Source organism: Antechinus flavipes, chromosome X (assembly GCF_016432865.1).
Source record: "Antechinus flavipes isolate AdamAnt ecotype Samford, QLD, Australia chromosome X, AdamAnt_v2, whole genome shotgun sequence".
Taxonomy (NCBI): Eukaryota; Metazoa; Chordata; class Mammalia; order Dasyuromorphia; family Dasyuridae; genus Antechinus; species Antechinus flavipes.
Window position 1 is genome coordinate 1311750 of NC_067404.1, and position 10629 is coordinate 1322378.

The following is a 10629-nucleotide window of genomic DNA, read 5'->3' on the forward strand; positions in this document are numbered from 1 at the left end:
CAAGTAAATATAACAAGTACTTGGAAGTGAAGTTTAAGAAAAAGGGTCAAATGTGGCAGTTTAAGAATTATTGGTAACGTAGAAAGTCACTTTTGTTAACTGATAGAAGAAACAAGTTTGCTTAAGACAAGAATAAACGTATTTGACATGTATTGTCAACTAGATGACCATAATTGAGCATGTTTTAAAAGCCACTTTTCTATTTATTTCAAGGGAGCATCGAGAACTCAGATCATTCTACCTTTCAAGTACCTGATGTTATTGAAGATATACATGAGACTGAAAATGAACAGCCAAGAACGAGATAGTATAATAGTTTTCTAGTTCCTATTTCCATAATTTTGCAATGTTATTTTTAAAGAAATTAGTGTGTATTGTATTTTTCATATCCTTGTGACTATGGTAAATTGCCAGATATGTATAATTACCTACTTGAGTTCATGATTGCAGAGTGAGAGCAAAGGGTGATAAAATTGATTTCAAGTGTATCTCTACAAAATTTAATTCTTCTGCTAATACCCTTTGAATTAAAATTCTTTTTCTAAATTCTGGTAATTGCTTTGTTAAGGTAACTTTTTAAAGGAAAGCTTAGTTCTTTACATTATTTAGTGGAAGGATTTTTGAATTACCAATTTAACTTGATATAATATATTTATAAAAAGACTTTTAAAAAATAACTTTATATTGGCTATTGTTTTAAATAATTTTAGGAGGCAGTTTTTATTGATTTAAAATCTTTTGAATAAAAAATTCAAGTATCTTTTAATCAGTAAACATTTATGAAACACCTTTTATTTATCAGACACTTATCCTGACTACTAGGAATACAAAAAGAGGCAAAAGACAGCCTCTTCTCTCCCTGCTATCCATTTTGCTCTGCAGTGTTTTGTTGTCTTTGTTACGTTGAGTCATTTGCCTCAATTATTTTATGGAGCCCTCGGAAAGAGCACATGTTCACAAGGTGGTTAGACAAAGCAGCACAAGGACACTCTTCAGGTGTCCCTTAAGCACTTCAGAAGGGATTGTGTATCTGGGGAGACCCCGGCCCCGTACCACCCAGCATGGTGTGCCCTGCGGGGCCGTGCTGTGTGAGGGAAGCCGAATCCAACAGGCCCCAGAGAAAGGTAAGATACAGAAAGTGACAGAGAGCGCCCCAGTGCTCATGGGGAGTACCTGTGTCTGACCTGTGACAGCACTCCAGGCTTGGCTTGGTCCAGCCAGCCACAGTTGTGTTTTGTAACTCCCACCAGCCATTCTGCCTTATAACATTTTGTGGAAGAATCCTTTATCATTTGTTTCCATGTAAACTACCAGAAGTTGATGGCGGTCGTCAAGTTTCCCTGCAACTTGTTGCACATATAATAGGAAAAAAGGACAACCTCCCTTCTTAGTTAAGATTTATTCATGATAAAGCATCTTTATTCTGCAGTAGGTCAACCACAAAGGTAAAGGGTAATCAACCAAGTTACAAACAGAAGAAGAAAAGAAAACATTTTAAAATACGGGAGAATTTATCAAGTGAGGATAAGGTATACATTAATCTTCCCTCTTTTTCCTTTCAATAATGCACCTTTTTTCCTTTGGCGTATTTTTATATGTTAGTTTTAAAATACACACATATTTTACTTATATATATAAACTTACATCTAGATGTGTTTCTTCTAAGTATCTCTATCTATCTATCTATCTATCTATCTATCTATCTATCTATCTATCTATCTATCTATCTTTTATTTTGCTGTTTTAAACAAGACAGTAATTGTTCTAGATGATAGATTAAGTTAATTTGTCCAAGATAAAATAGAATAAATGCATGCTTATGACCTGTTTAGATGCTTTTCTGTTGTTATTGTACGTCCTTTTCCTTCTCTAGCCCATTTTATAAATTGGAAACTGAAATCAATGGCATCATAAGTGTCTAAGGCCAGATTAAAATTAAAAAGAGGAAAAATCTTGGTTATAGGCACACTTCTCTATTTGCATCAGTTAACTACTCCTACATGTTTATAAGATATCTGTTAATAATTGCCTGTTATGAATTTGTCTTTTGTTATTTTATAAAAAGACTTTTAAAAAATAACTTTATATTGGCTATTGTTTTAAATAATTTTAGGAGGCAGTTTTTATTGATTTAAAATCTTTTGAATAAAAAATTCAAGTATCTTTTAATCAGTAAACATTTATGAAACACCTTTTATTTATCAGACACTTATCCTGACTACTAGGAATACAAAAAGAGGCAAAAGACAGCCTCTTCTCTCCCTGCTCTGCAGTGTTTTGTTGTCTTTGTTACGTTGAGTCATTTGCCTCAATTATTTTATGGAGCCCTCGGAAAGAGCACATGTTCACAAGGTGGTTAGACAAAGCAGCACAAGGACACTCTTCAGGTGTCCCTTAAGCACTTCAGAAGGGATTGTGTATCTGGGGAGACCCCGGCCCCGTACCACCCAGCATGGTGTGCCCTGCGGGGCCGTGCTGTGTGAGGGAAGCCGAATCCAACAGGCCCCAGAGAAAGGTAAGATACAGAAAGTGACAGAGAGCGCCCCAGTGCTCATGGGGAGTACCTGTGTCTGACCTGTGACAGCACTCCAGGCTTGGCTTGGTCCAGCCAGCCACAGTTGTGTTTTGTAACTCCCACCAGCCATTCTGCCTTATAACATTTTGTGGAAGAATCCTTTATCATTTGTTTCCATGTAAACTACCAGAAGTTGATGGCGGTCGTCAAGTTTCCCTGCAACTTGTTGCACATATAATAGGAAAAAAGGACAACCTCCCTTCTTAGTTAAGATTTATTCATGATAAAGCATCTTTATTCTGCAGTAGGTCAACCACAAAGGTAAAGGGTAATCAACCAAGTTACAAACAGAAGAAGAAAAGAAAACATTTTAAAATACGGGAGAATTTATCAAGTGAGGATAAGGTATACATTAATCTTCCCTCTTTTTCCTTTCAATAATGCACCTTTTTTCCTTTGGCGTATTTTTATATGTTAGTTTTAAAATACACACATATTTTACTTATATATATAAACTTACATCTAGATGTGTTTCTTCTAAGTATCTCTATCTATCTATCTTTTATTTTGCTGTTTTAAACAAGACAGTAATTGTTCTAGATGATAGATTAAGTTAATTTGTCCAAGATAAAATAGAATAAATGCATGCTTATGACCTGTTTAGATGCTTTTCTGTTGTTATTGTACGTCATATTACTTGGAAGCATTTGCCATTCTGAAAGGCATATTCTTGAAGCCATGTTAAAGGAAAGTTGACTTTTTCCCATACTTTTTAGTATATGTAATTTTATCAACACTATGTGTCTTAGGATTCACGCAAATTTTCGTTTTCTACATTTATTCATTTTAACACAATATTATGGATGTATGGAATGTAAACAGCAGATGATAATAGGCACCAAAAGTTGGGGCTCAGTTGTGAAGAATTCACAATAGTCATTCTCAGGGAAGAGATTCCAGACAAAATGAAGGGACACACTAGACACCAGGAATGGTAAGGATGAAATAGTGTGGGAGAGCATACAGAAGACTAGTTCCTCATTGGAGGCCCATAAGTAGATTATTTAGAGGGAAAATGTAACCTCAGGGATGTTGTTGAGATTTGTGACAGGGCATGGCAAAGGGAGACTGATCCATTCCCATTCAGAATAGATCTCAAGGATTTGACATAACTTGAATTTCTGACTGGACAACCTCCCCAGAGGGTGGGACTCTGGAACTCAACAGATCTTTTATTAGTTCCCTTCTCCATGAAACATTTCTTCATTTTCTCTCTGCTAAATGCACCACCAGTCAGTACCTCACTGATTGCAACATACAGGTATAATGATGCATTTATTTAGATGCACCTTGTCAATTTTTTATTATTTGCTAGAATTATTGATTGTATTATTAAATGCTTATTATGTCCTTTGGGGACCTCGTTTATTTTCTTGGCAAATATCCTGGAATAAGTTCCCTTTTCCTTCTCTAGCCCATTTTATAAATTGGAAACTGAAATCAATGGCATCATAAGTGTCTAAGGCCAGATTAAAATTAAAAAGAGGAAAAATCTTGGTTATAGGCACACTTCTCTATTTGCATCAGTTAACTACTCCTACATGTTTATAAGATATCTGTTAATAATTGCCTGTTATGAATTTGTCTTTTGTTATTTTATAAAATACAGCACTCAGAATGTTATCATTGTTTCTTTCCATATGTTTTTGTCCAGTTAGAGTATTTTTCTTAAAATAAGTATATGTTAATAAGTATTGAAAGGATTGTCTATAGCATTAATAGAGATCTTATGAGTTAATCTGTATTGAATTATAGGATTCTTTTAATCTAATGATTGCTTCACATTATTATAGAATAACTCTGAAAATGATGAATCAAAATCACCTGGAAAATGTAGAAAGAAAATTAGAAATATCCTTGAAGATCATAAATCACAGAGACAAACACAGAAAGCACTTAAAGCAGAAGAAGGAAGAAGAAACCGTCTTGCTAAAAGAGAGCAAGAAAGAGAAAAATTAAGAAAAGTAATAATTTCTGTTTTTTAGATTTGATTATTGTCTTCTTGAATTCCTATTATAAGTTGTTCTCAATAATCCTTTTTTTTGTTTTGTTTTTTTGCTATGACAAGTGGAGTTAAGTAACTTGCCCAACATCAGGCTAAGGAACATGCTAGGAAGTGTTAAATGTCTGAGGCTAGATTTGAACTTGGGTCCTCCTGGCTTCAGGGCTGGCGCTCTAGTCACTCACCGCCTAGCTGTCCCTTTTTCAACAATTCTCAAAAAAAGCATTAATATACATAAAAGTAGCTGCATTTTTACAGTAAGATACGTAAATAGTTTACATTTATTATTTTATTTGACCCTGACAATAAGTTTGAAAAATAGATACTGCTACTATTGTCATTTTATATATGTGAAGAAACTGCAGTAGATAGATCAAGGAATTTGTCCACAGTTAAAAGAAATATTAATTAATTTGAACTTCATTCTTAATGAGGAAAAAGATTTCTTTGATTCATTCTAAATCTAATGAATTGAAAATCTAGTAAAGCATAACAAGCCATTTAAAAGTTATATACAACAATGTACTGATTTTAATCAACTTTTGATCAGATAGATAACATTAAAGCTTAATGATGAAATAATAGCAAACTATATGATTAATTTAAAATTTAAAGTCTTTTGTATATGTTATTTCATTTAAGCAATGAGTATTTAGGGAAAAAAATTGCTCTATGTGAAATGGAAAAGAACCTAACCCTAACCCTAAATGCGTCCCCAGCTCCTTTCCGTCCTTCCTGAAAGGGCAGCACCAGCCTGTAGGATGGGTCCAGTGGACAAGGCGGCACGGGGACGCTGTCTTCAGCAAGAGGGCACGCCGTCCCGGGGAAGCTGAGGCCGGCCCGCGCTCGGCCCCGGGGAGTGGGCCGCGGAGTCGCCGGACCGTGAAGGCGGGGCCTTCGAATGTCCAGCTCCCCGGCGCAAACTCCGCCCCACGTGCAAGCGAGCCGTTGGGACGTCGTGGAGCGTTGCCAGGCGACTCTCTAGCCCCTGCGCTACGCCCAGCTGTCTCGCGGAAAGCTGAGAAGGCAGCGCGCCTGCGCCTTCGAGCGCGGGGCCAGGGGGCGGTGGCCCAAGGGATGGCTGCCCGCGACTCCAGTTCCTCGACCGTGAAGGCGGGGCCTAGCAACAAACTCCGCCCAGCGTCCCAACGTGCCTCTGTTACATCATCAGCGTTGCCAGGCTACCAGAAGGAGCGCGGCCCAGGCGCTTTCCAGGCTCCCAGAGGCAAGCCAAGTGAAAGGAAGAAACGAAGGAGAGTCCCAGGGCGCTGGGAGACCCAGAAAAGGAAGGGCGAAGTAGGAAAGGAAACGAAGAAGTCCAACACACCCACGGGTGGGGCTTAAGAAAAGAAAGGAAAAACAAGACTCGAAGAAGAAAAGAATTACCATCGATTGGAAGAAAAAGGGAAAGGAAGTAAGGCGGGAACCAAAGAGCAATGAGAAAAGCAAGAGAGATAGGGGACAGGGATGGATGGGAAGGAACCAATGGAGCACAGAAGGTTAAAATCAAGGGGGAAAGGGTTGATGACAGAAAGCAGGAAGTCAAGAAGAAAGAACAAGAAGGAAAGAAAGGAGCAACAAAGGATAGAAAAAGGAAAGAAAGCAAGGGACGAGTAATGCCCCAGAAAGTGAATAAGGAACAACAATAGGAAGGAAACAGGCGAAAAAAGGGTCGAAACAGGAAAAACCAAGAATGAAGAAAAGAAAGAGAAAAAGCAAGGGCAGAGGAAAAGAAACTTGGGAAGGCAGGAAAGAAGCAAGGAACAAAGGGATGTATAGAGGGAAGGAGCAAGAAAGGAGGGAAGAGAAAGAGGAATAAATAACAAGGAAAAGAAGAATGGAGAAGAAAAGAGGAAGAAAGGAGGGAAGCAATGAAGAAACGGGTAAAGAGGGAAAGGAAAAAGGAATAGACATCGATGGAAAGAATTCCATTCTCCTTTTAGCAGGCTACGACTGGATGCCTCATGTTCTTTTGTTTTTCTCGCTCAATTGTTTTCTTTCTTTATCTGACCTCTGCTTCTGCTAGGTCCAAGAGGTGTCCTTGATGGTCTCGTGGGGAGTACTGATCATGGACTAATTAGCGGGTTGTCTCATTCAATAAGTCAAACATTTCTATGGTGGATGTTCCAGATCGCTTCCAATTTTGTCCAAAGGCTGTGTGTTTTCCAGGAAGATTCCTTTTTCCACTTTTGATGGCTGAGAGGACTCATTTTGGGGGTCTCATGCAACCCGGTGTTGGACTCACTTTTCGTAGCTTTTCCCTTTTCTGCTCTTGGCACTTGGAGTTTGGGTCTTCCTATCAGCACCATAGGAGTTTCTGGATCGTGTTCTTTTGTATTTCTCATTCATTTTTCCCCCTTTTCTTTGACACCTGGTTCTAGCAGTCAAGGCAGTTTTCCTTGATGGGGTCATATGAAATGCTACTCAGGTTCTTTTTGGGGGTTGAGTCCTTCAGTAGATCAACCCTTTCTAGGTGGTTGGTATTAGCTCGTTTTCAAAACAGAGTGCCTTTCCATTGAGTTATTTTACAGGAAAATCCCTCCTTTTCTCCTGTTAATCGCTTCTATCACTCTGTTAGTCATGACGTTGCCTTGGTATCCCCTTTGGACTGGGACATTTGGTCTTGCTGTCAGTAGAGTGGCGTTTTGTAGCCCAAAATTTTCCTTTTTTTCTCGCGGAAATCTTTTCATTTTCAAATCATCTGCATGCATCACTTTTCAACATTTGGAGCCTTTGAAAAGGCTTGTGTTCTAAATCGGCCCCTCCCTTCCCCTTATTTTGGTGATCCCCAAACTCAGTCTCTGCTCGACTGTCGTATCCACCAATATTGGGAGCCCACCAAAAACCAGCCGCAGATCACTTGGAGATGGCCAGGAAAGGTCTTTTTGCAGTGGGGCCGAGGAGGCCACCACCTCCAGGCCAGTGTCCACTCAGCAGACGGTCGTGGGATTGCAGTCTTCCAGGGTGGAGCTTCGGCAGGGAGGCCTCTACCACCGCTTAGCTGTTCTGCTTTGATTGTAAGTCAGTAGATCAGCAGGGAAGCGACACCAACCAAGTGTACTCCCAATGGCCAGGGTGTTACAAGACCTGCCTAGACCTAGCCAGCCCTGGGGGGGGGGTGGGACTCAGCATGATCACAGTCCCCATAAAACCTCAGAGTGTAGCCCTTCTTCCCCAAGGCAGTCGTACTCCTGGAAAGCGGCCGCTCTTTGCAGCCTCTTTGCCGAGTCTGTCTGCCCCTTTCCTGTAGAGGAAGCTGAGGACATCCTTGCTCCTATGGTATTCCCAAAGGCAAAAGATCTGGGAATGCAGCCAACAATCAACTACCCAGCCAAGCCTGGCTGCATTGTCTTCCAGGGAAGGAGACCACCATTCCACGAAACAGGGGAATGGCACCTATGCCTAAGGAAAGAACCCGAGCTAAATCATATCTATACATAGAGGACTCAAGAGGAGCCGAAAAAGATAAAAGAAATCTCGAGCGCTCTCTTTCAGTTCCTGGCATACATAAAGAGCCCAGGAAGACTTGGGTTTTCCTGTCATCATCGTTGTAAAAAGGCATTAGAAGTGTGAAGAGGATTGTATCAGAAAAAGGGAGACGTGGAGGCAAAAAGAGCGAAATCACAACTCACCAAGAGGCAGAGGAAATTTATCCCATCTGAGGGAAGTCCCGGAGAGGGAGGGACATTTTATATTTACCATATAAAAAGGGGAAAACTATTCTCTCTACATCAGGCTATTTTTCCATGTCATCACAATCAAATGAGGCAGGAACCACACTTAGTCCACTCACCCAATGGACACAGGGAAAGAGCTCTTTGGACCTTTTCGGAAAAATCTCCTAGAGCTCTTTGACATTTCATTCTTCCCTCATTTGAAGAAATGAAGAAAATGAGACCAATTGAGTCCAATTAACTCACGGTTGGTAATGACAAGAGTAAAAACGTGCATTTCTTGGCCCCGTTTTAGATTTCCCGGTCTCCTTTGTCTGCCCTTCCCTTAGCAAAGGAGTAACATTTTGTTTTTGAGACCCACATTCATTTCTTCCATCAGAAGTGAGGGACAGCAGCAGGTCTCTATCCCTGGGTGAGACCCAAGCTGGGGCCTGAAGCCATGGGAGTGCGAATTGGAAGAGCAGGGATGTTGGTGGTCTTCGAAGTCACCCAATGGGGGAGGAGAGGACGGGGAGGAGAAGAAGGAGGAGGAGCTGGAGGCAGCTGAGATGGAGGGGCAATAAACAGGGCCAGCCTTGGGAAACTCTCCCCAGACAACACAGGCTCTCCGACAACTGCCCGCCCCGCAGGCGAGCGTGTTCTACAGCACAGCCAGAGCCCAGCTTAGCCCCACAGACCTCTAGGGGGGCTGTGAAGACCAAAGGAGACCCTTTGGCCAGGGGGCCGGGACACAGTGGGTGTTCAAGAAACGCTTTCGAAGCCAAATGGCCCCCCTGCCCAACAGGGGCCCTGTTCTGGGTTGTTCGTCGGCCCTTCTCCAGGACACTTGCCCTCCGCACCTTTTATCCCCACCTCCTTTCCGTCCTTCCTGAAAGGGCAGCACCAGCCTGTAGGATGGGTCCAGTGGACAAGGCGGCACGGGGACGCTGTCTTCAGCAAGAGGGCACGCCGTCCCGGGGAAGCTGAGGCCGGCCCGCGCTCGGCCCCGGGGAGTGGGCCGCGGAGTCGCCGGACCGTGAAGGCGGGGCCTTCGAATGTCCAGCTCCCCGGCGCAAACTCCGCCCCACGTGCAAGCGAGCCGTTGGGACGTCGTGGAGCGTTGCCAGGCGACTCTCTAGCCCCTGCGCTACGCCCAGCTGTCTCGCGGAAAGCTGAGAAGGCAGCGCGCCTGCGCCTTCGAGCGCGGGGCCAGGGGGCGGTGGCCCAAGGGATGGCTGCCCGCGACTCCAGTTCCTCGACCGTGAAGGCGGGGCCTAGCAACAAACTCCGCCCAGCGTCCCAACGTGCCTCTGTTACATCATCAGCGTTGCCAGGCTACCAGAAGGAGCGCGGCCCAGGCGCTTTCCAGGCTCCCAGAGGCAAGCCAAGTGAAAGGAAGAAACGAAGGAGAGTCCCAGGGCGCTGGGAGACCCAGAAAAGGAAGGGCGAAGTAGGAAAGGAAACGAAGAAGTCCAACACACCCACGGGTGGGGCTTAAGAAAAGAAAGGAAAAACAAGACTCGAAGAAGAAAAGAATTACCATCGATTGGAAGAAAAAGGGAAAGGAAGTAAGGCGGGAACCAAAGAGCAATGAGAAAAGCAAGAGAGATAGGGGACAGGGATGGATGGGAAGGAACCAATGGAGCACAGAAGGTTAAAATCAAGGGGGAAAGGGTTGATGACAGAAAGCAGGAAGTCAAGAAGAAAGAACAAGAAGGAAAGAAAGGAGCAGCAAAGGATAGAAAAAGGAAAGAAGCAAGGGACGAGTAATGCCCCAGAAAGTGAATAAGGAACAACAATAGGAAGGAAACAGGCGAAAAAAGGGTCGAAACAGGAAAAACCAAGAATGAAGAAAAGAAAGAGAAAAAGCAAGGGCAGAGGAAAAGAAACTTGGGAAGGCAGGAAAGAAGCAAGGAACAAAGGGATGTATAGAGGGAAGGAGCAAGAAAGGAGGGAAGAGAAAGAGGAATAAATAACAAGGAAAAGAAGAATGGAGAAGAAAAGAGGAAGAAAGGAGGGAAGCAATGAAGAAACGGGTAAAGAGGGAAAGGAAAAAGGAATAGACATCGATGGAAAGAAGTCCATTCTCCTTTTAGCAGGCTACGACTGGATGCCTCATGTTCTTTTGTTTTTCTCGCTCAATTGTTTTCTTTCTTTATCTGACCTCTGCTTCTGCTAGGTCCAAGAGGTGTCCTTGATGGTCTCGTGGGGAGTACTGATCATGGACTAATTAGCGGGTTGTCTCATTCAATAAGTCAAACATTTCTATGGTGGATGTTCCAGATCGCTTCCAATTTTGTCCAAAGGCTGTGTGTTTTCCAGGAAGATTCCTTTTTCCACTTTTGATGGCTGAGAGGACTCATTTTGGGGGTCTCATGCAACCCGGTGTTGGACTCACT

At 42.5% G+C, this 10629-nt stretch overlaps 1 protein-coding gene across 1 annotated transcript in view; it reads left to right on the plus strand.

Moving 5' to 3' along the window:
- The first annotated feature begins 1061 nt into the window (after window positions 1–1061).
- LOC127542762 (collagen alpha-1(I) chain-like) overlaps window positions 1062–10629 on the plus strand; it is a 19266-nt gene continuing 9698 nt past the window's right edge. The window contains exons 1-4 of the mRNA XM_051968552.1: window positions 1062–1124; window positions 2452–2515; window positions 5320–5910; window positions 9127–9717. Of these exons, the coding sequence (XP_051824512.1) occupies window positions 1062–1124; window positions 2452–2515; window positions 5320–5910; window positions 9127–9717 (1309 nt within the window). The remainder of the gene's footprint in view (window positions 1125–2451; window positions 2516–5319; window positions 5911–9126; window positions 9718–10629) is intronic.